This window comes from Hipposideros armiger, unplaced genomic scaffold (genome assembly GCF_001890085.2).
Source record: "Hipposideros armiger isolate ML-2016 unplaced genomic scaffold, ASM189008v1 scaffold_174, whole genome shotgun sequence".
Lineage (NCBI taxonomy): Eukaryota > Metazoa > Chordata > Mammalia > Chiroptera > Hipposideridae > Hipposideros > Hipposideros armiger.
Window position 1 is genome coordinate 1862868 of NW_017731524.1, and position 25057 is coordinate 1887924.

General features: G+C 37.2%; 1 protein-coding gene across 6 annotated transcripts in view; it reads left to right on the top strand.

The window, feature by feature from the left end:
• The window catches only part of PIBF1 (progesterone immunomodulatory binding factor 1), a 203085-nt gene that overhangs the window by 11964 nt on the left and 166064 nt on the right, over window positions 1–25057 (top strand). For all 6 annotated transcript variants that reach the window (XR_002125127.1, XR_002125130.1, XR_002125128.1 and 3 more), the window contains exons 4-6: window positions 365–563; window positions 2888–3007; window positions 20689–20822. Coding sequence is in view for 2 of the 6 variants with exons in the window: in XM_019652149.1 (XP_019507694.1) it covers window positions 365–563; window positions 2888–3007; window positions 20689–20822 (453 nt within the window). In the remaining 4 variants the exon portion in view is untranslated. The remainder of the gene's footprint in view (window positions 1–364; window positions 564–2887; window positions 3008–20688; window positions 20823–25057) is intronic.

Consider the following 25057-nt stretch of genomic DNA (forward strand, 5'->3'; position numbering starts at 1 on the left):
CAATATTAATTTAATAGTTAGGGTCCAAAACAGATGTGTATAAGACTGAAACCATAGGCAGAAGAAATATATAATTATGTAATTTGAATTTTTGAAATTATTCCTTAAGAATATTCTCTATTAACTTTAATTAAAATAATCATTTATGTGGCTGCACATTTAGTGATTAGTGTAGAATTGTCATTTCATGTCCAACTGCTTAAGTAAATAAGCATTTAGCTAGAGCCAAATATAGTATTTGAGCCTCTCATTGTCTAATTTTTTTTCTCATTTTCTAATTTTATGTTACTATAAAAAGGTGACTTTGAGAAAATTAAATCTTGAGAATTTTTTTAAGCTTGCCACAAATTCTCTCCTAACATAGAAAATATCAAGAACTAATGAAACAAGAAATGGAAACTATTTTATTGAGACAGAAACAACTAGAAGAGACAAATCGTCAGCTAAGAGAGAAAGCTGGAGATATTCGTCGAAACCTGCGTGACTTTGAGTTGACAGAAGAGCAATACATGAAACTGAAAGGTTTTCCTGAAGATCAGCTTTCTATTCCTGAATATGTATCTGTAAGTGTCTTATGTCATTTTTAAAAAACTACCTGTATTTTAAGACTAAAATTTGCTATTTATGTTGTAGCCATAACTTCTGAAGTACCCAGTTATTTTATGGCCCTGATCTGAAATGGTGAATGGTGTTCAGATCACCAGATTTTAAAGGGTCTTGACCGTTGACCTCCAGAGTGAAGCAATAGCACTGTAAAGTTAATGGCTGCATAGTCTATAGAAATGAATTATTTTATTATGAACTGGTGGCTTATAACATTGTTAACATGAAAAATTGTAGAGATAAACAACAGATAAGTGGTTGCTGGGGGTTAGGGATAGTAGAGGAGAGGGGTGTTGGTGTGATTATAAGGGGGGGGGTCAAATGAGGGAGATCTTTGTGCATCGAGTTCAGAATGTTGACTGCAGTGTTGGTGACACAAACTACACACAGGATTCATCAATGGCAGTAATCTCAGATTTTTTGGTGTCAGCATCCCTTTCCACTCCAAAAATTACTGAGGACCCAAAGAGCTTTTGTTAAATGGGCTATATCTATTAATATTTACCATATTAGAGATTAAAACTGAGACATTTTTAAAACACAAGAATACTTAAGCACATTTTCCTGCAGCCTTAAGAACAATGATATCATACATCATGAAGCTACTGGGAAACAGGCATAAGAGAATGAGAGCAAAACAGGTGACAAATGACGAGGAAAAGAGTTTTGATATTATGAATTCCTTGAAAAAGCCTCAGAGTGGTGGTTTGGGAGCCAAGGATCCCCAAACCACACACTGAGAACTGTTAGTTTATGATATATAGATGTCACCTCCTTAAGAGGTTTGAATTTTTTCATCTATGAAAGGTTTAATAATAGTGCTTTTCTGTTGAGGTAATTATGAAGATTAACTGTGATTATGTAAAATGCTTAGCTCAGTTCTTAGAACATAGTAAACATAATAAATATTACCTACTATTTTGCTGGAATGGTGATTACTATTCTTGGTTCTTAGTTGGATAAGGTTTCCAGATTAATGATTTCCTATAAAATTCAGTGTTACTTTTTTGTCCAGCTTCTTATTTAAACAGCTTAAATATAATTTTTCTGCCCAACATGCACTGTCCAAAACAAATGAAGTGCTGTCCTTGAGTCTTCATTAGTAGTAGATATAAAGTATCTCATTAGTGTCAGTTATGCATATTTTTGCTCCCTGGTTTGTTAGTATTCCTTGTCATATCATCTGTTTTCACAGGCAGTGTTATCCTATTAATTATTTATATGCAGATTTGTTTTGTTGAGGACTAACCTTAGAACTTCGTAACAAATGTGGTACTTTTGCAACAAAGCAATATATTAAGGCGTTTCAGATGGTATACCTACACAATAAATAGTCCTTAAAGGCCCTCTCCTAATTTATTCGTGACTTCTTAGTTCTATGGGAATGTGTCAGATGGAACACTTTACTAGGTAAAGGCAGGCACATTCCCCTAAGAGAATTATGAGTGGGAAGACAGGTCTGAACTGGATGGAAGTCGTGATATGAGAGATACCTCCTGGTTCACTCTGAGTGTCCCCTACAGTGCAGGGGCAGCAGTCCACAGAGCTTCACCAAGAGCCTTGGATATAGGCTTATCCTGTATTCAGGTGTTGAAGACAGGGCTCTGTGCACAGCAGACAAAAATGCCTGCCCTCGTGGGTCTCCCTTACATGCTAGTGGAGCAACACAGACAATAAAAAGTAAAATATGTAGATTGTTTGTCATAAATGCTATGGAGAAAAGAGCAAGCGTTAAGAATAGAGTCTGCTGCCATTTTAAATCATGTAGGGAGAGTTAGACAGGGCGTTACTGATAGGGTGACATTTGATCAGAGACCTGAAGGGAGTGAGAGCGTGAGCCACACATTTATATGTGGGAAGAGCTTTTCCATCAGAGGAAACAGCAAAAGCAAAACTCTCGAACACGTGAAGTGTTTAGGAAATAACAAGCAATGTAGAGTGAGCACTGGTAGGATGTGACGAGTAAGTATTACATGGAAGATTGACAAACGAAAGCAAGACTGCGTCAGGGGTAGGAAGTTATAGGTAATCTGGGCCTTGCGGGAACTGAATTAAACATTATTAAGACTTAAAATATTAGTGGTCAGATAAATTAACGACTGTCTTGTTTTATTGTAGGTTTGTACAAATAAAACTATTGTACAGGCATACAATCTTAAACTCCTTAAAACTTTTATTATCTTAAACTTTCCTTTTATCACTGATAACTGAGAGTACTGTAAATTAGCAAATTTTAATTGTAATTTGGGTTTTAAGATTATTTATTACTTCAATTTTTTTAAAGGTTCGGTTCTATGAACTAGTGGATCCATTAAGAAAGGAAATCTCTGAACTACAAGTGAAAAAAAATAACCTATCAGAAGAATTGAGTGAAAACAAAGGCCAACTGAAACAACTGACAGAGGTTTGTTTGATTTTGATCCCTGGTGGCAAGAGGCGCCGCGTTCTTCTATAAGGACTTACTCAGGATTTGTGATAGGAATGTAAAAGTCAATGATAGAAACAGGACTAGGGCATGCTAACTGCTATGATTCTTCACAAGTGGTGGGAAGGAGATTAAATTGGAAATAGTCATCTAAAAGATTGACAAGTCCACGATACTGACCTGTAATCCATGGTTGAGCAGTTTGCTGTAACTCATTCTCAGTTCTTCATTGCAGATTAGCTTTGTTAGTGATACGAAAGGAGCTACTGTCCATTTCTCGGTCACTTAGCCTCTCCATCAGTACAGCTGGCCCTCCTAACTCCTGGTCAGAGCATGCGCACTGATCCTGGCACCAGTCCCAGGGGTGTGCATGGTGCCGCACTAGGTGCTGGCAGTAGTGAACACAAAAGAGAAAGTGTCTGCCCTTTTAGAGTTCAAATTCTAATAGACTAGAGTTAGAGCCTTAGATGATGTCTTGGCACTCTGGTTTTCTGTGTGACCTTGAACAAGTCATTTAATGTTTTCTGCTCACATGGAAAATGTAATACTGTTTGTCCATTCATTTCATTCAATTGCCTGTGTTTCTGTTTCAAAGTAAAAATGTGATTGTTAGGAAAGTTGCATATAAATATTTTGTGCTCTATTTGAAGGGCAGCTTTTACCAAAGATCTATTATTCAGAAATAAATAATTACAATTTAATTTATATTTTTGTGCCGTAATTTGCTGCGCTATTAGTGTTGGACAGAATCTCCTTATATTATTAGCATAGAGCCAGTTACAGGCAAAATAAAGACTCAGCTGCCTTCCTCCCAAGGGGTGATGATGTCCTCAGGAGCAATTCCAGACAGTGTGAACACTGCTACACGGTTCTGGGTACCAGGGGGTTGTTTTCTTCTGCTAACCTGGCACATGGTGCAGGTACTGTTGCTCATTTAAAAACATAGCTTTTAACTTTTTTAAAATTTGCATGTATAGCCAAAATAAAGGACAAAGTTAAAAGGCCTCAGTTTGGCTAACTAATTTTGCAGCCTTGGGCAAATCATTTAATCTCTATTGTTTCTGTAAAATGCCCAGGATGGTGGTGGTGGTGGCAGTACAGGGTTTATTGGGGACACGAAGTTCGACAAGTTTCCAGACTTTGTTCTGTAACACCTCATGGTACTTAAGCATCCCTCAAGGACTTGTTTTTTATGAGGGCTGGAGGAGTGTTCTATCCTTGTTTATATCAAATCACCTCTTTTTTTATCACTTTAACATTTGGGGAGTCTAAGAGTGGTTTTTCTTGAACAAAGGCTTCCTTGGGCCAGAAAAAAGAAAAAAGTTTACAACTCTAGAATATGGTTAGTGTGTGATAGTCTTACTCTGTGGTAAAGCAAGTCTCTCTACTCCCAAGGGTCATTAATGGCACTGTATCCCAGATTTTAGTTTGTTGTTTCAACTTTGCAAACACTTAACATTTTATTGATAGGAAAGAAATGATAATTAACACATAAGGGTTCCTGAGTGATTTTAATGCACAGATAACTCTTGAACTTAGAAACAGTTTTGTTTGTGAACCTGTGCTAGTCAGGGTTCCCCAGAGGAACAACCAACAGGATATATATACCGGAGGTGCCAAAAAAAATGTATACACATGGCTTGTATTCATCTTTTGTTATTGGTATAATTACAGTTTTAATACAGTTTTTTTCCTTTCTTAAAATGTGTATACATTTTTTTTGCCACCGTGTGTGTGTGTGTGTGTGTGTGTGTGTGTGTGTGTGTGTGTGTGTGCATAATATGAGAGAGGGAGAGAGAGACTTTAAGGAGTTAGCTCACATGATTATGGAGGCTTGAAAATCCAGAACCTGATGGGGCAAGCTTGGCAGGCCGGCAATTTGGAGAAGAGTTGCAGTTTGAATCCAAAAACAGTCTGATGACAGAATTCCTTCTTGCTCAGGGGAGGTCAGATTGGAATAGGCCCACCATATTATGGAGGGTAATCTGCTTTACTCAGAGTCTCCTGATTTAAATGTTAATCTTATCTCAAACATACTTCACAGAAACAGCTAAAATAATGTTTGACCAAATATTTGGGTACCTTTGCCCAACCAAGTTAACACATAAAATTAACCATCACAGACCCCTTTCATGCGCAGCTTTGTTTCTTAAAGGTTTATAACCTCTTAGCTGATAATATAATCCTCTGTCTTAAACCTTTTCCTAAATTTAATAATGTAAACAGAGAATTAAATCACAGTTAGGAAGAAAGAACTAAGCAATAGCTTATCTATTTAATAAAAGGTCTAAGAAATTCAGAGAATATGATTTAGATACAATAGAATTACTTTTATATTAAAGCCACCCTTAAAGTTTGGCTTTTGTGCTCTGTCAAGGGCCTAGTACAGGTCAACTTGCCCAACACTGAATATTTTAAAATTAAAAGTCAAACCACTGAAGACTTTTACAAGGATATAGTGAACAATAAATATTAATATTTAATATTAAAAGAATTTTTGCTTAACTGTATAGTGAGGTTTAATTTTTTAAATGGTTTGTTAAATTATTTACTGCTCTACTATTTGGAGAATTCAAGGATATTAGTTTGAGTTCCATTACTGCAACTTGATAATGGCATGATGATCTTGGATAAAAACTTAGTCTTCTCTGCTCCCCCCTGCACCCAAATTTTACAACTTCACCTGGAATGATAGACGGATGATAGTATAAAACCTGCCTCCCATGCTCATTATTATGAGAATGAAAATCATTCGTTAAATATTTATTGTACATCTATTTGGCAAGCATTGTTCTAGGTGATTGGGGATACATCAGTGAAACAAACAATGATCTCTGGCCTCGTGGAGTTTATATTTTTAAAAGTGCAGGGAAACAAACAGTAAACACTAGAAATACGCAAATCACATAGTACGATAGAAGGTGAGACCTACAAAGGAAAAAAGAAAAACTAGACCAGAATAATTAATAGTGCTGCATGGAGAGCAGGGAAGAGAGCATATTCACAACTGTGTGGGTCCCTCATGGAGGTTAGAAGTTTATAAAGACTTGGAGCTGAGAGAGACAACAAAGTCCTCGAGTAAGAACTTCCAGGCCTAGAGACCAGCCAATGCAAAGGCAAGAGAATGCCTTAGTGTTTGTGCAGCAATGAGGAACCAGTGTGACTGGGATGCTGAAGGGAGAATAGTTGGAGATAAAATCAGAGAGGTAATGGGCCTGTTGAGGACATTGTAAGAACTTGGATTTAAACCTAAGTGAAAGGAGGTATTACAGGCTCCTGGAAAGAGCTGTGACATTATCCAACATAAGTAAAAGGATCATTCTGGCTGGTACATAGTAGACCTTCAAGGAATATTAAAGAACTTTCTTAATGTCCCAGATAATGGCATTTTGAATAGGCTATAGAGTATATGGATGGAAGCAGAGAGGCTTGTGAAGCTGTTGTAGTAACCTGGATGAGAGGTGATAGTGCTTCAGATCAGGGTGGTAGCAGTGCAAGTGGTGTGAACTGGGCAGATATATTTTTAAAAATAGAGACAGTAGGATTTCCAGATAAATTAGATGGAGAGTGTGAAAGAAAGATAGGAGTCAAACTAACTCCAGGGCAGTTGGACTGAAGTACCTGGAATTAGGAATTTGCATTTGACTGAGATGGGTAGGTTATGGACAAGGCAGATTTAGGGTCAAAACAGAGTTCAGGTTTCAGATATGTTGAGTTCTGCTCAAACTGTATACTTTGCCTTTTGGGCAGCAGCTCAAATTTCAGTTATGTTTTTTCACCTTAGTAGGCCCGCTTGGATCTGCCCTACACATACGTTGTTCAGAGATCAGCCAGAGATTTGGCAGAGGTTGTTCACAGAACTCAGTTCTCTTTACCTGTCTCTGGAATTCCTTTTCCTTCCTTCCTTCCTTCCTTCCTTCCTTCCTTCCTTCCTTCCTTCCTTCCTTCTTTCTTTTCTTTCTTTCATCACTCTCTCTCTCTCTCCCTCCCTCCCTCCCTCCCCTTCCTTCTTTCCCTTCCTTCTCTCTCTCTCTCTCTCTCTCTCTCTTTCTGTGTTCCAAAAAACTTTATTTACAAAAACAGGTAGTGGGTTAGTCCTGTTGTAAGCTACAACTAATTATTTTTTAAAAGAATCATATGATTTCACTGATATGTGGGATATAAAACTGAAAGCAACACAGGAACAAGACAAACAAAGAGACAAAACTCATAGACACAGACAACAGTTAAGTGGTTACCAGAGGGTAAGCGGGGAGGTGGGTGGTAGATGAGGGTAAAGGGGATCAAGTATATGGTGATGGAAGGAGAACTGACTCTGGGTGGCGAACACACAATGTGATATATAGATGATGTGTTACAGAATTGTACACTTGAAACCCATGTAATTTTACTAACCATTGTTACCCCCAATAAATTTTAATTAAAAAGATTTTATTAAAATATAGCTAACATACAATATTATATTAGTTTCAGGTATACATCATAGTTATTCAGCTATTCAGCATTTATATACCTAAAGAAGTGATCACCATAAGACCAGCAACCATCTGACACTGTATCATGTTATCACAATATTGACTATATTCCCCGTGCTGTACATGCTCCTAACTAGTCTAGTACCCACCTGGCACTATACATAGTTATTAACATATTACTGACTAACTTCCCTGTGTTTTACTTTACATCCCCATGACTATTTTGTAACTACCAATTTGTATTTCTTAATGCCTTCAGCTTTTTCACCCTGCCCCGCAACACCCTACCATCTATCACTCCAATAAATCTAGGACCCATCTGACACCATACATAGTTATTACAATATTACTGACTATACTCATTATGCTATACCCTACATCCCCATGACTATTTTGTAACAACCAATTTGTACTCCTTAACCCATGCTCGTTTTTTCACTGACCCCCCTCAACCACCCTCCCATCTGGCAGCCTTCAGAATGGTCTGTATATCTATGAGTTTGTTTTAGTTTTCTTTATTTTGTTCTTCAGATTCCACATAAAAGTGAAATCACATGCACCTGTTTTTCTCTGTCTCACATACTTCACTCAGCATTATACCTTCCAGGTCACCTTTGCTGCTGCAGATGGCAAGAACCCATTCCCTTCCATGGCCGAACAATATTCCATTGTACATATGTACCCCCTCCCCTTTATCCAGTCATCCATCAACAGACACCCAGGCTGCCTCCACATCTCGACCATTGTAAACAGTGCTGGAAGGAACATATGGGTGAACACATCCCCTTGAAGTAGCATTTTGGGTTTCTTTGGATAAATACCAAGAAGCGGGATTACTGGATCTTTCTTTGTTTCTTGTTATAGCCCTTGTTTTAAAGTCTATTTTGTCTGGTGTAAGTATTGCTACCCCAACTTTTTTTTTTTTTCATGAAAAATCTTCCCTTCTTTTCCTTTTCAGTCTGTGTGTGTCTTTCGATTTGAAGTGAGTCTCTTGTAGGCAACATATGTAAGGGTCTTGTTTTCTTATCCATTCAGCCACCCTGTGTCTTTTGATTGGAGCATTTAATCCATTTACATTGAAAGTAATTGTTGATAGATATGTAGTTATTGCCATTTAACTATTCATATTTTTTATTTATTTTTTCCATCTTAACGAAGTCCCTCTAAGATTCCTTGTAATTCTGGTATGTTGGTGATGAACTTTTTTAGCTTTATCTTGTTTGCGAAGCTCTTTACCTGTCCTTCAATTCTAAATGATAGCTTTTCTGGGTAGAGTAATGTTGGTTTTATGTCCTTGCTTTCATCAGTTTAAACATTTCCTGCCAATCCCTTCTGGTTTGCAATGTTTCATTGAAAAATCAGCTGATAGTCTTATGGGAGCTCCCTTATAGGTAACTAACTGCTTTTCTCTCGCTGCTTTTAAGATTCTTTCTTTGTCTTTAACCTTTGGCATTTTTTTATGATGTGTCTCGGTGTGGGCCTCTGTGGGTTCATCTCATTTGGAACTCTCTGTGCTGTCTGGGTTTGTATGTCTATTTCCTTCACCAGGTTAGGGAAGTTTTCCATTATTATTTCTTCAAATAGATTTTCAATTCCTTGCTGTCTCTTCTCCTTCTGGTACCTCTATGATGCTAATGTTGGTATGCTTGATATTGTCCCAGAGGCCCCTTAAATTATTGTCAACTTTTTGGATTCTTTTTTCTTTTTGCTGTCTGATTAGGTGTTTTCTGCTACCTTACCTTCCAAATTGCTGATTCAGTCTTCTGCTTCATCTAATCTACTGTTGATTCCCTGTAACATAGTCTTCATTTCCATCATTATATTCTTTATTTCTGACTGGTTCTTTGTTATGTTTTCTATCTCCATTTTTATGTTTCCTATCTCTTTGTTGAAGCTCTCTCTGAGATCAGTGAGCATCCTTATAGTCAGTGTTTTGAACTCTGCATCTGGTAGATTGCTTGTTCCCATTTTGTTTAGTTCTTTTTCTGGAGCTCTGCTCTGTTCTTTTATTTGGGACGTGTTTCTTTGTCTCCCCGTTTTGGCTGTTTCTTTGTGTTTGTTTCTATGTATTAGGTGGGGTTGCTATATCTGGTCTTAGTAGAGTGGTTTTATGTAGTACGTGTGTTGCAGGGTTCAGTGGCGCAGTCTTCCTGGTCACCTGAGCTGGGTACATCAGGTGTGTCCCTTGTGTGTGCCCTCCTGTTGTAGTTGAGCCTTGGTTGCTGTTTGCACGTCTGTGGGAAGGATTGATTGATCCTTGGGCTGATTGGTTGTGATGACTGGCCATGACTATAGTGGAGGAGCTGTTGTGCAGAGGCTGTCCCTATGGAGCAGGATCTGCTTTCACAGGGCCCTTGTCCTCCCCAGTGTGCTCTTTGGGTGTGTTGTCCCCAGAGGCAACCAGGTGATGCTCCAAAATGCCAGCCCCAGGGCCTCCTGTGAGGGGCCCCACCGTAGGCCAAGTTCACCCGCAGCCTGTGCCCTGTCCGGGGCCATCTGGCATGAGCCACAAAGCAATCTGCAGATGGTTGCCACGCACCTGGGCTTGGAGGTGCCTCAAGAGGCCAAGCCAGGAACCATGTTTGGCTGTTGTTAGTGCCAGGCTCAGCCAAAGTCATGGGACATGCTGAAGCCAGCTGGTGCTTGTTTGGGTTTTCTGAACCTTTGGGAGATTTGAGGGAAGTCTGCAGCATGAGCCAAGACAGACCATTTATACGGAAAAGCCACTGGAAGCGGCTTGGGTGTGCCCGAAAGTTGGGTGGAGTGGGGTCTCAGGGAATCAGAGCAAACAACAGTGTTAGCCAGGTTGATGGAGCCTCAGATATGGTGTCTGCCTGTCCCTGCACACTGGGAACGAGGAGAGCTCAACAAAGAAACAGTGGCTTCCACCAGATCCTCCATCCAGGAGAAAGCTGCCCCTCTAGCCCTCCTGATGAAGCCAGACAATTCAGCTCCTCCTCATATCTCCCTGGCACCTTTTGAGCTGCTGCCCCAGTGCTGGAGCTCAGAGCAAGTGAGTCCATCAGTGAATAATTCCATGTGCATGCCCTTTAGGAGTGTCTGAGACTACAACTGCCTTCCATCCCACTCAGCCACAATCTCCGCTCATTTTCATAGCCAGAAGTTATGGGAACTTCTCTCCCCAGCAGTGAAACTCTGGGCTGGGGAGCCTATTGTGGGGCTGCAACCCCTTGCTCTTCCGGTGGGGAGGAGAAATCTCCACAGCCGAGATATCCCTCCTCTTAATTTTTAGTGGTCACATGCGAGTGTGAGACCAGCCCTTTCATGTCTCCACCCCTCCTACCAGTCTCAGGGTGTCTCCTTCTGTATATTCTTAGTTGTAGCATGTTCAATTGAGCTAGACTTCAGGTTGAAGTCTCAGTGATGGTTGTTCTGTAGTTGTAATTTTGATATGATCATGAGAGGAGGTAAGCCCAGTGTTTACCTACTCTGCCATCTAGACCATATCTACCCTCCCTGCTCACTTTAGAGCAGCTGAGTTGCCCCCTAATTCTCCTTCTGGTTCTTAAAACTAGAAAGAGGAAAGTTTTTCTTTTGTACCTCTATCCTTCCAACTTGGCATGGAGAAGGCATGACTTCCAGCTAAAAGCCATTTAAAAAAAAAAATACCAGGAAAGTCACCCAGTGCTATTCCCTTCTACCTCAAGCAGATGGACTCCCCTCCAGGATCTGCCTGATTTCGGTCACTTTCCTGCGCCTTCAGGTAGTTGTTTTATATTGTGTCCAGAATTTGTAGTTGTTCTGCAGTAGGATTGGTCAGATGGGAATTTACACGGTCACTCCCAGAAGTAGAACTACCTTACAATTTTGTTTTCAGCAGAAGAGAAGAAAGAGAAAATCTAGTCTATACATGTAGAATATTTAACTTTGAAATTCCCTATTTTCCCTGAAAAGAACCATAGCTTCATTGGAGAATCTTTTTCTCAGCATGTTTAGCTTTGTACTGACATGGATGATGACGGGCTAGGCATTAAGAAAAATATTAGAAGCAAAATAAAACAAAAGACCGTAAACAAAATGTAGTTTTGAACATTGTCACTTTGTCTGTTTACACGTAGTACCTGTTAGTAATTACTGAAATTCTGATAAAGTCATAGAGTTCAGAGTTTAGAAACTATTGTATAAGCTGGTAATTAAGAAGCTGAGTTTACTATCTGAGGACAAACAAAGATTAGGATGTGTCAGATGAACACCAACAACTGGAAAAATGTGACTGAAGTTCTTAGAATCACAATACAGATTAGGCTAGAGGATAAACTCAGGACAAATATAAGAAGGTATTACTATTTCATAGAACAAGTAGTAAATTAATAGAAACTTAAAAGAGGAGGCAGCAGTCAACAAATATAGATGTCTCAAAAATGACAGAATAATGACAACTGTCAACTAACAAAAAAAATTTAGGCTGTCATAAAGTGTAAGAAGCATTTATTTGAGCAAAAGGATTGCAATCCCAGAGTAGCAACCACACTGCTCTGGGGAGAACAAAGAAAGGCGGGGGTTTATAAAGGCAAAAAACAAAAACAAAAACAAAACCAAACCCTCAAAATGTAACTCTTTCATGAAAATGAAGGCTTGCTGGCTAAATTAACAGGGATTGGTTAGTTCAATATGCAAATGAGGGAGGTGAAAACTACAAGGAAGGAAGGAAAGTCCACGTGTCCATGCAGTTGTTTCATGTTGTTTATGATCCAGGATGTTTTGAGCTGAGTTTAGCAACAGGTTTGGCAACTTAATAGCAGCTCTGAGAACCCAGGCACAAGATGTGCAGAGGCTGCATGGGCCCCACTTCCTTAATATCCTGGTGACTCCATGTTAAGTGCCTTTCTTAGCGATGTTTATTCCATTTCATTTTTTTCGTTATCACAGCTCCATAGTGGTTTACTTGAACTAAGATATTTATTAGTTATATCTCTGAGTTTTGATACTGGGAATTTGGAAAACAAACTTTCCACTTAGACTTTTCTGGGCTGAGTCGTCTTTCCCAAAATAGTCGTAATTTTTTTCTTTTACCACATGGTGGCAGCATACATCCATCTATTCAGCCAGTTTTGGGCTACTCAGAAAATCTCATCATTTTTGACCTAGAGGCCAAAGTATTCCATTAAGTTACCATATTCATTTAGAGTCCTTATTTCATATCAATTGCCTTAATAAAACACTAGATTGAAACCAAAACTTTTCTGCCATGTCTTCAGATCAGAGGTATCTCAGTTATTGCATTGATTTCATAATTACACCTAACAAACATCCAAGATGTTAAAAGCTCACAAGTAAACAGTTAATTCTGTTTTTGTTCATGCAATCTGCTAGTTCATGGCCAATATGAGGTAAAACTGTTATAGAAATTTAATAAAATGTGATTTTTTTGACCTATAAAAAATAAGTCACTCTTCACTCAAGAGTTTGAGCTCTGAGCAACAGCGGTTGGATTCCCTGCCTGAGCTGAGCTGCCAACAGGTGACAGGATGGCTCAGCTAAAATAAATAAATAAATAAATAAATAAATAAATAAATAAATAAATAAATAAAGTCACTCTTCCTGAAGTGCCAATTTTAGTGGATTTCTGGGATCCTCTTTCATAATTTTTTTACCACATCTTTAGTTATTTGAAAATAATGTCTAGATACTAAAACTAGACAATAGAGTTCATTTTTTACTTCAAGTTTAGAGTTTGTTTATAAGTGTCAGTGACATAGTATAGCATATTTCGAGTTGCATTACGTGTATGAGCTTATGTATGCTACTTAAGTGTTTTCATAAGTGCTATCCTTTTATTTCCTATTTATGAATTCTCTTTGTAGCAGGTCAGAATTTTGGTCTAGTACATGTAGCTAAGCAATGTGTAGCTATTTTGCTAATGTAGAGTTATTTCAGCATGGTTTCATTTCAAAGAAGGAAATGTTAACAATACTCTATGTAGGGTATTAATGAGTCTGCACTTAAAGCTTTTAAGTTTCATGAGGAAATAGTGAAATATTTTTCCCTTATGAGAACTTCGGTAACTAGGAAGCAAAAAGAGTATTTTGGTCAAGATAACTTCCTTGTTTAGAAACAGTTCCATTTATTGAGACAAATTCTGCAAGATTACCTTAAGCCTCATCTTAAGTAGTCATATGTGAGTAATATAGTTAGTTGTATTTGTATGAAAATGAGATATTTCATTAGTGATTCATACTTGTTATTCAAGTTTTTATATTTCAGGGAATTTTAACTGTTTTCTGAAGTTTCTTTTTGATTCTTCCCCGCTTGTGAGAATTCTCATGAGTTAATTCTCACTTTGCTAAACCATTTCTTCTCATTTACTAAACTGCTAACCAATGTAAACTAATTCTGATTTGAACCATTGACCTTAAGGTAATTGTCACTATATCCCATTTCCAATTTCCTTAGTTAGCTGTTCTATCTCCCCACAGGCAGGAGATCACTTCATTTATTAAAGATTTATTTGACACATAGGTTACCACTCCCTTCTCAGTTTACATGGTGTGAGAGACAAAAGATTTAAATGATGCTTAGAAATTTATTATATCTAAAGTAAATGCCTTTTGGTTTACACAGCTGCTGACTGTTCAAAATGAGCCTATTTAATTGTGTCTTTGAATCATTTTTTACTTTTTTTGTAGAAAACATTTAGATTTGACATTACTTTGTCAAATTATTTTTTGAATATGTATTTAAGGAATAATTTTAGTAATTGTTTTAAAGGAGAGGAATCTAAAATTAACTATGATTTACGCATGTGTCATATTTGAACCCATAAATTTTGCAACTAAAGTAATTTTTAACACCTTGGATTTGAGCAGTACATAATAATATTAAATTCCGGTCAATGGTTTTATAGTTTCCACAGACTAGATTCCTCAAATAATAGGAACTTGAAATTAGAAAAAGAATGAATATGTTTCAATTCAAGAACCTAGATTCTAGCTCTGTCTCTGCTAGCTTTGGAATCCTAGACAAATTATTTAACCCCTCTAGGCCTTAATGTTCTTATCTTGAAAATAAGAAGATAGTAATAGATTATCTCCAGAGTATGTTTTACCTCTGAAATTCTGTGAATCTAAAATACTTAGCTAATGATGTTTGCAAACAAGAGTCTTGGAAGGAAAAGACATCTCATAAATGTGAAAGGTCTAATAGTTGATAGCTTTACTCAAACACTCTGTAATATAAAATTTTCAGTTTCTTATGTCAATCAAGCAGTAGAGAAATATAGCGAGTAAAAATAGTGAGTGTCTATTCAACTTCCCCCTCTCACCCTGCTCCCTTCCCCATTTGATATGAATCTCACGTTCCCCCTCTCCATGCCACATATAAGCCTCCCTGCAGAACCTCTCCTCGATTAACATTTTCCTGGTTGAAGCCTCATGTTTTACTGTTCAAAAATATTTCTGTAACATACAGAAGAGAAATCTTAATTGAATTTTCACCAAGTGAACATGTCCAGTTAACCACCACCCAAATCAAGAAATGGATCTCCTTTTGTGCGGTCTTTCTCAAAATCTTTGAGAAAATTCTGCAGATATGTTGCATAGATGTGAGAGTTTCAGATGAGGTGTTTTATTTGCACATTTATGATAATCTTTCATTTCAGTTGGAAAAGTGATAATGTATTAAATATCAGTTTTTAAAGTCACTTTTTCTACCTCTTGAGCAGTTACTGTAAATGTACATAGTCCACTGATATTTTAACATTAGTTCATTCTGCAAACATTTTCAATGCAACCAACTGTATGTAAGAGTTACTGGGTGTGCAGAGATAAGGCAGGTCTTCAAGGAGTTCCAGGTCTTAGGTGACTATGGGGAAAGGTGAGGGGTATGTGCAAGACAAGGTTGTTTTTTAGTTTTTTTTCTTAGTCTATTTAATGTCCTCTTTTGCTCCTTTCCACAGACGTTAATTGCAAACCTTCCATATAATAAGCTGAGTACTAGGTACTAAGATTATAGAAAACTTCCTTAAAATTTTCCTTATGATGTGGGATGCAAATAATGGCTGCTCACAGCACATGTGAGATGTTTTTCGGACATAAGTAGTAACCAGGTACGGTCAGAAAATATAAGAAGGACATCTAGCTCAGATTTGGAACTTGGGAGTCTTCCCACACAAGTTGATGTTGAGTTTAAAACAGGGAAGAATGCATAGGGGTAAATAAAAACAACCTTTTCTACTCTTTAGCCTTAACCTCAAAGTTCTACACAGTCAGGGCCGGCCGAGTGGCGCACTGGTTAAGCGTTGGCCTGGGATGCCAGCTCTGAGCATCAAGGCCCCGGTTGGGATCCCACGAGGGCCAGTGACACTGCCCTCTACAGCTAAGATGGTGAACAACAGCTCGACCTGGAGCTGGGCCACCGTGAGCAGCCGTCCAGTGGCCGGCAAGCGACTGCTTCACCCGGGAAGAGCACAATGATAATACCAACATGGGCTAGTGAAGTGACGTCCTCCAAAACTAGACTGAGGAACAAAAGGACAGCAACTTGTCTGTTCCCCTTCCCCGATTCTCCAACGCTGTTTCCCCTCCCCTAATTCCACAATAAAGTCTTAAAAAAAAAAAGTTCTACACAGTCATTTGGTTTGGTTCATTTTGAAGGAAGATGCTACTTTTTCCTGTTTTCCAATGTTTTGCGTAGTCCATTTTAGTTGCTAATAGTAAGTGAAGTACTTTTTTTCAAAATATAAAAGTAATAATTTTATTTAATGGGAAATTTTTCATCTGAAAAGTTCTAAAGAAAATTGTTGGTAAAATATATACCTCCCTGTACTTAACTACTTAACTTCAACTTAACACTTGGTCATATCGTGTTTATATTTAAAGAAAATTGATATACGTGTGTGTGTGTGTGTGTGTGTTTGTACATGCACATGTGTGTGCACGCACGCGCATATCTCCCGAGGAATTGCTCTTTGGACCAGAAGTCCAGGTGCTGATGATCTCTTAGATCTTTACAATTTTAAACCTTGGCACTTGTACACTCATAAAACCCCCCATTTCTTTGGGCATTCATGTCCTCTAGATACCTCACCTTATAACCTTCCTCATCTGCAGACCTCTGGGCTATTCTTCTTTATTTAGTGGAACTCTTGCTCCAGGTTTAGTCTTCTTTTCACCTTAGCTCCTGCCTTGATTACGTCTATGATTCATTCAGAATTTTGGCCTTGCATTTTATTAATCTTCTCAACTTTAGTGATTGCTTCTTATCTACTCTAGCACTTAGTCTCATGGCCCACATTCTGTTCTGTGTCACCCAGAGCTGATTCACTTCTGAAGTTATCAATTCAGGTTGATCACTGAACTTATTACTTCCAGTTTTTCCATTTTTCGCAATCATCTACTTCCGATTTAATAGAATTTCCAGTCCATATATTTATCAATCTTTTCCTGTTTTTTTTTCTTCCTTCATCATGTTATTAGTCTTAAACCTTTCCCCTTGCTAATATTCTCTGATTCCTTCCCAGCTATCTTTTAATCAAACCCTACCTGGCGGAACCTCACCATTTTTCCAACTGAGCACTACTGGAGAAAATCACTTAGTAATAAGCACTGTAAGTTTATTGTTACCAACCTCAAATGGACCCATACAATTGTGCTGAAATTCATTTTTTTTAGTCCTCTCATTTTTCACAGCGGTTATTTAGGCATTCACCATTCCACTCTCATCTCCTTTCCTTCATCTCATTTCCACTTTCCTTCTCCTGCTCAGCAGATGCCTTGGCACTCTACAGAGAAAATGGAAACCCTCAGATAAAATTCCCACAATTTCCTACCATGAAACCTACAAACATATTTACATTTGCACTCGTTCTATTGTGTTTCATTATTACTGTTCACAATGGGAAGAATTTTGCTTTCAAGGAGTGAAAAAATCATATGCTTTTAGAAATTTAGTGGCTATATACAAATATGTGAAGCAGTAGGGTAAGGTGGAGTTCTGTGGATTGTAGTGAATTGCTAAGCTGTCTAAGGACTTGAAACTTAAGTTTTTAATACAGGCATACCTCATTTGATTGTGTTTTGCTTTGTGCTTTGCAGATACTGCGTTGTTGTTGTTTTTTTATAAATTGGGGTTTGTGGCAACCCTGAATCAAGCAAGTCTATTGGCACAATTTTTACACCAGCATTTGCTCACTTTATGTCTCTGTCACATTTTGGTAATTTTTGCAATATTTCAAACTTTTTCATTATTATGATATTTGTTATGGTGGCCTGTGATAAGTGATCTTTGATGTTACAGAACTATTGTAACTGTTTTAGGGTGCCACAAACGACTCCCATATAAGACAGTGAACTTAATTGATAAACCCGTGTGTTCTGACTGCTCCACCAACTGGCCCCTTCCCCGTCTCTCTCCCTCTCCTTGGGCCTCCCTATTTCCTGATACGTAATATTGAAATTAGGCCAATTAATAGCCCTACAGTGACCTCTAAGTGTTCAAGTGAAAGGAGGAGTCGCACATCTCTCTCACTGTAAATCAAACGCTAGAAATGATTAAACTTAGTCGGGAAGGCATGTCATAAGCTGAGAGCTAGGTTGAAAACTAGGCTTCTGCGCCAAACAATTAGCCAAGTTGTAAACAGAAAGGAAAAGTTCTTGAAGGAAATTAAAAGTGCCACACCAGTGAACACAAATAATAAGAAAGCAAAACAGCCTTATTGCTGATGTGGAGAAAGTTTTAGTGGTCTGGATAGAAGATCAAACCAGCCACACCATTCCCTTAAGTCAGAGCCTAATCCAGAGCAGGCCCTAACTCTCTTCAATTCTGTGAAGGCTGAGAGAGGTGAGGAAGCTGCAGAAGGAAAGCGTGAAACTAGCAGAGGGTGGTCCATGAGGTTTAAGGAAAGAAGCCGTCTCTATAACATAAAAGCACATAGTGAAACAGCAAGTGTGGAAGCTAAGATAATGAGCGTGGCTACAGTAAACAACTGATTTTCAATGTAGATGAAACAGCTTATATGAGAAGAAGTTGCCATCTGGGACTATGATGACTAGAGAGGAGAAGTCAGTGTCTGGCTTCAGAACTTCAAAGGTCAGGCTGACTCTTTTGTTAGGAGCTAATGCAGCTGGTGACCTTAAGTTGAAGCCAATGCTCCTTTTCTATTCTGAAAATCCTTAACCCTTAAGAATTATGCTAAAGCTACTCCACCTGTGCTCTATAGGACAACAAAGCACATCTGTTTACAACATGATTTACTGAGTACTATAAGCCCATCGTTGAGACCTATTGCTTAGGAAAAAAGATTTCTTACAAATTATTGCTGCTCACTGACAATGCACCTGGTCATCCAAGAGCTCTGATGGAGATGTACAATTAGATCAATGTTGTTTTCATGCTTGTGGACACAACATCCATTCTGCACCTATGGGTCAAGGAGAAATTTCAATATTCCAGTCTTATTATTTAAAAAATACATTTTTTAAGACTATAGCTGCCATAAATAGTGATTCCTCTGATAGAACTGGGCAGTGTAATTTGAAAACCTGGAAAGGATTCACCAGTCTAGATGTCATAAAGAACATTCGTGATTCATGGGAAGAGGTTAAAATATCAGTATTAATAGGAGTTTGGAAGAAACTGGTTCCAACCCTAATGGATAACTTTGAGGGGTTCAAGACTTGAGTAGAGGAACTGCAAATGTGGTAGAAATAGCAAGAGAACTAGAATTAGAAGTGGAGCCTGGACATGTGACTGAATTGCTGCAATCTCATGATAAAACTTGAACAGATGAGGAGTTGCTTCTTATGGATGAGCAAGGAAAATGGTTTCTTGAGATGGTGATGGAGTATCCTCAGCTATGATCCTATAATATATTCCATAGCAACATTCCGTCCTCATGGTGTAGGAGAAGAACATAATACTATACCAAAGCAAAACACATCAAATATAGTTTTTCCATAATTACATTTCTCAAACAGCCCTTCAGTAGAAATTGGGGGGCTGACATTTCAAAGTTGTGTTTATTAGTTTAAAAAGGACAAAAACAGCATCTTACTCATCTTTGAGCAGTGTCTAGCACAGGACCAGTCACATAGAAATAATTCAATCAGTATTTGTGGAATGGATGTGGCCACACTTAGCTGGTTAGCTACTTAAGAAGGAATGACTTGGGACAGGATGTATTCAACATGACAGGTTTTGGGGTGGAGTTGACGGTTGCTTGCAAGATCTGGTAAGTTCAAAGGGGGGAAATAAGTAGGAACTCCGTCCTTGTGTCATGCTTCTCCCCATTTCCATATTCATTTATTTCTTATATTCTTCAAAAGCATTTATTTCATTCTTACTGTATACCAAGAACTGTGTAAAATGATGGAGATCCAATGGTGTCTAAGACAGAGTCCCTGCCCTTAAGATGCTTACACTCTGGTGAGGTATATAGAAAATTGATTTGATGATACAGTGAGATTGGTGCTCTGAAGGAGGCAAATGTTCAGATACTGTGCAGCTATTTAGACAGTGAGGACAAGTTAGAGCAATCTTGGTGCGTTTAGAGAACCCCAGGTCTTCATTAGAGTTGAGGGGTGAAGTGTGAACATGAGAAATGGTGAGAAACAAGGCTCGTAGTGAGCAAGGCCGGGTTGTGGTTTCAGGATGTTTGCTTCTACACCTCTCCCATAGCTCTGTAATCCCTTTTTACTGGCCTGGTGGATGGAGGGAAGATCAGTGTACACATATGTTCCGAGTGCCACAAAATTCTTTTTTGCTCAATACTGCCACTGAAAGTGCATAATTAATTTCTTCACTAACTATATTTCATTGAAGATACTTGATCTTCATGTGGCTCTACATCTCTAAATTGTGAAGTTCCTCAAGAACAGGGGCTATGTTTTATTTATTCCCATGTCTTTAGCATCTAATAGTAACTCGGTAAACATTGAAAAACACCTTTAACATTAGTAGTCATGTTATTTATTATTCTAGTAACCAAAGCATGGCTGTACTGGTTTTTTTTTTTTCTATGAAAAACAGAGCTCAAGTTTTAAACAAATGAACTTACAAACTACTCTCTGAGTTTAAAGATTACCTGTCTTTGAGTAGAAAAAATTACTAAATAGAAAAATTGAGGATTTTTTTAAATTACAAGGACATTCACAGCTTAACAGAAGAATTTGAATACAGAATTTGGTTAAGTGTATTTAGTTTGAAATGTTTTATTGTTTTGATTTATAGAGTTATGAGGAAGATCGAAGAAACTACTCTGAGATTCAAATTAGATGTCAACGTTTGGCCTTAGAATTAGCAGACACCAAACAGTTAATTCAGCAAGGTGACTACCGTCAAGAGAACTACGATAAAGTCAAAAGGTAAGCAAGCAGTTAAGATGGCTACAGTAGATTTTCTCATTTGGGGCATGCATCAAAGTCACCTGAATTTTTAGAATCAACATTGTCAATTCTACTTTGTACAGTCATTTGCCGCTTAGCAACAGGGGCACCTTCTGAGAAATATGTCTGTAGGCAATTTCATCCTTATGAAACCATAGAGTGCCCTTACACAAACCAAGATGGTATAGCCCACTGCTGTAATTGTATGTGCTATAATTACATACAGCTGGCAGTGCAGTAGATTTGTTTCCACCAGCATCACTGCAAACACGCAATGCATCACATTATGATGTACGGCTATGATGTCCCTAAACAGTAGGAATTTTCCAGCTCCATAATCGTCTCACAGGATCACCATCGTATATGCGATCTGTTATGGACCAAAATGTCATTATGTGGCCTATGACTATACCTTATCCTTTTTCTGTCTCCACAGTTGTGACTTTTCCAGAATGTCATATAGTTGGGGCCATACAGTATAGAGCTTCTTCAGATTGGCCTCTTTCACTTAGTGATATAAACATTTACGTTTCCTCCATATTTTTTCATGGCTTGACAGCTCATTTCTTTTTAGCACTGGATAGTATTCCATTGTCTAGACATTCCACAGTTTATTTATCCATTCATCTACTGAAGGACATCTTGGTTGCTTCCAAGTTTTAGCAGTTATGAATAATCCTGCTGTAAACATCCATGCACCAGTTTTTGTATGGACATAAGTTTTCAACTCCTTTGGGTAAATGCCAAAAAGCACAATCAGATGGTAAGATTATGTTTTGTATTTGGTGTTGTCAGTGTTTTATATTTTGGCCATTCTAATAGGTGTTTAGGAGTAACTAATTGTTACTTTAATTTTGTGTTTCTCTGATGGTATAAGATTTGGAGCATCTTTTCATGTGCTTATTTGCCATCTGTATTTCTTCTCTGGTAAGGAGTCTGTTAAGGTCCTTGGCTCATTTTTAATTGTGTTGTTTGTTTTCTTATGTCAAGTTTTAGGAGTTCTTTGTAAGTTTTGGATAACACTCCTTTATCAGATATGTCTTTGACAAATATTTTCTTCCAGTCTGTGGTTTATCTTTTCATTCTGCTGACATATACCTTATTCTTCATTACATAAAAGTATGTAGTTTTGGCATTTTGTTGAGTTTAAATTGTATCTTTATATCAGTTTTTATTTTATTTAGAAGTTGCTGCTGTCTTTTAAAATGTAAATCTTGGAAGTTAGGGACTCAGTAAAATCCCATGTATACAAATATTCTTAAAATTTTACTTGATGCTTATTTTTATTTTATGAAATCAGTTTAAATACTTCATGGTTTTTTATCAGAAGTTTTTTCAGCTATTCTTTGTGACTAAAGGCATACATACTTTCAAAAAAATAACACTGAGAATATATTGCCCAGTGCGTTTCTACTTAGTAGCTATTACAAATAACTTTACTTTTCCTGGAATATACTTTTCTATTGTACATTAACGAACCACCACTTGGCCTATATGTCCCTAGGTAAACCTCTTACCATTCTAAGCTAAGTTTTTCTCATCTCTGAGATGTTGCTAAGACAAATAACTACATTGTATACACCAAAAAAAATGAAATAAAGGACTGTTTATGAAAGTCTTTATTTATAAATATGCATAGAGAGAGAAAGAGAGAAATTACCCTAATTGTTCACTACTATATATGCGGTATGTATTTTGTAGGTATTGTTATGTGAAAATATAGTAATTATTGGAGCTTGAAATCCATGAGAGCTATACTCAGTAGACTGTTGAATAAAGCTAAATTTCAAAAGAATCATTTTCAAAATGAAGTAGATTGTGATGGTAAAATGATACTTTGAGTTAGTGTTTTGATATCTTCTCTACAAGTATAAATCTTAAGCAATAATAGATAAAATATGAAAAGAGAAAACTAAAAAGCATAATCATCAAAATAATCCACAGTGGCCCAAAATGAAAGATAAATGAACCAAGTTGAGCCACAAGTTGATAATTACTGAAGCCAAGTGATAAGATCATGGGTATTCATGATATCGCGCACGCGCATGTGTGATTTCTACAATAAAAACCAAGGAAAGAAAAAAACATAGCCTCGAACAAAGACATTGATAAATATCTTCATGTACTAGAAACGAACAGAAAATAAGCAATAGGTTCACTGAATGGAAAGAATGGATTTAACGCGAAATGCTCTGTTCACAAAAATATAAGTTAAACTGGGGGGAAAAAATCACTTTTATATCCTTCATAAATTCTCACAAATATGCAAAAGGAAACAAGTATGGATGTTAATTGATTCATAACTAGAAAGAATTTAAATGCTTTGTAACAGCAAAATGGGAAGTAACTTGTGATTTATTTCTACAATGTGATTCTATTTAACAGTTAAAATTAGTAAATTCTAATAGACCTGAACTTATCTATATAGGTAAATCAGATACATAATATTAAATTTTAAAAAGTAAAATGCATGGGCCTGTTTTGTTTTTAAGCAGTTTCTTAGTTTCTGACATAATATAATGGCAGGTTTACTTTGTAATTTCACTGCCTCAGCCCTTTGTCTTAGGAGTCTTGGTTCCTTTTAAAGGGGAATACTATTCAGAAATTAAAATTTGTGGGGATTATTCCCCACTACTCAGAAATACTACTCAGAAACTAACTGGTCATTGCTACACTGCTCATTGTTTCTAGGCCCTCTCAGTAGGCAGAGGCGATGCAGAGGGAAGAGAAAAGATGGCTTCACAAACCGTGGATAGGATCATTCTGATACCCTTCACACCAGTTCAGCACCCCGATAGCTAGTTTGAAGGGGCTACAACCGGACAAATATGGTGCAACTTTAAATATCAAAATGAATGTTAACAAAAATGAATTAATCCATTGAATAGAATAAGAATCCCTGAGAACATGCTCATAATAGAGGAAGAGGATCTTTACAGTAGAGACTGCCAACCAATAAATATATATGCATATTAGAATTACCATTTTCTAACGTCAAAGACTATGATTCCGAATCTTCAATGGAAGCTAAAACCGTTGGGTAAAAGTATGTTAGGGAACAGAATATTTATACAATTTTAAAGTATGCCCCCACAGATTGCTTATTAATTGCGAAGGGCAAAAAGGTACCTTTACAGTTGAGAATTTTGGCAGATACCACCTTGAGCAAATGGATCTAAGTTACTATCACCAATCGTAGGATAAGGTAACATCATGTGCCTTTTTATGTGGTGTACTGAGAATACATTATCACTTACGTGATATTCCTGCCCAGAGTGTTTAACCCAGATCTAATCATAGGATAACATTAGACAAATGAAAATTGGACAACATTCCATAAAACAGTTGGCCTGTGTGCTACAAAAAGTCAATGTCATAAAAGACCAAAAAAGGCTAAGGAACTGTTCAAAGTTAAAGGAGACTAAAGACATAAGACATCCAGATGCGATGCATGATAATACATTGGACCTTGGACCAGGGAAAAAAATTCCATAGAAGATATTTTTGAGACAATTGACAAAGATTTGAAACTGGATTATATATTAGATATTGTACTAGGGTAAGTCTCTTGAATTTGGTAATTATACTTTGATTATATAAGAGAGTACCTCTAATCTTAGGAAATTCACAGTGAATTATTTAGGGATAAAGGGACCTAATATGTAAATATAACTCTTAAATAGTTGGGGGGATAATGCACATTTTGTGTGTGTGTGTGTAGATGTGTATACATGTATGTGTGTGTGTGTGTGTGTGTATACACATTTGCATATGTGAACAGGGAGAAAATGTGACAAAATAATATTTGTAAATAATATAAAGTAAATATGACAAAAATGTTAACTGTTATTGAATAAAAGTATGTACAAAAAACATGTAGAAATACTAAATTAATTGTACCTAGGGGCTGATATAGGAACAGTGAGGAAAATATAGGGATCTTCAAATTTATTCATAGTGTTCTGTCTTTTTTAAAAAGCAAAACTTTAATGCAAGTATAGACAAATGTTAACTGTTGTCAGCTGTGGATAGCAAGTGTATGGATGTTTTGCTATATCATGCTGTATAATCATTTTTTACATTAAAAAAAATACCAAAAGGAACATGATTATAACCTTGTGAAAATAAAAACATTTGCATGTAAAAGCCTAAAATACTTAAACTACTATGTACCAAAATATTAATACTGAAAGTCATCTTTAGTTAGTAGGTAT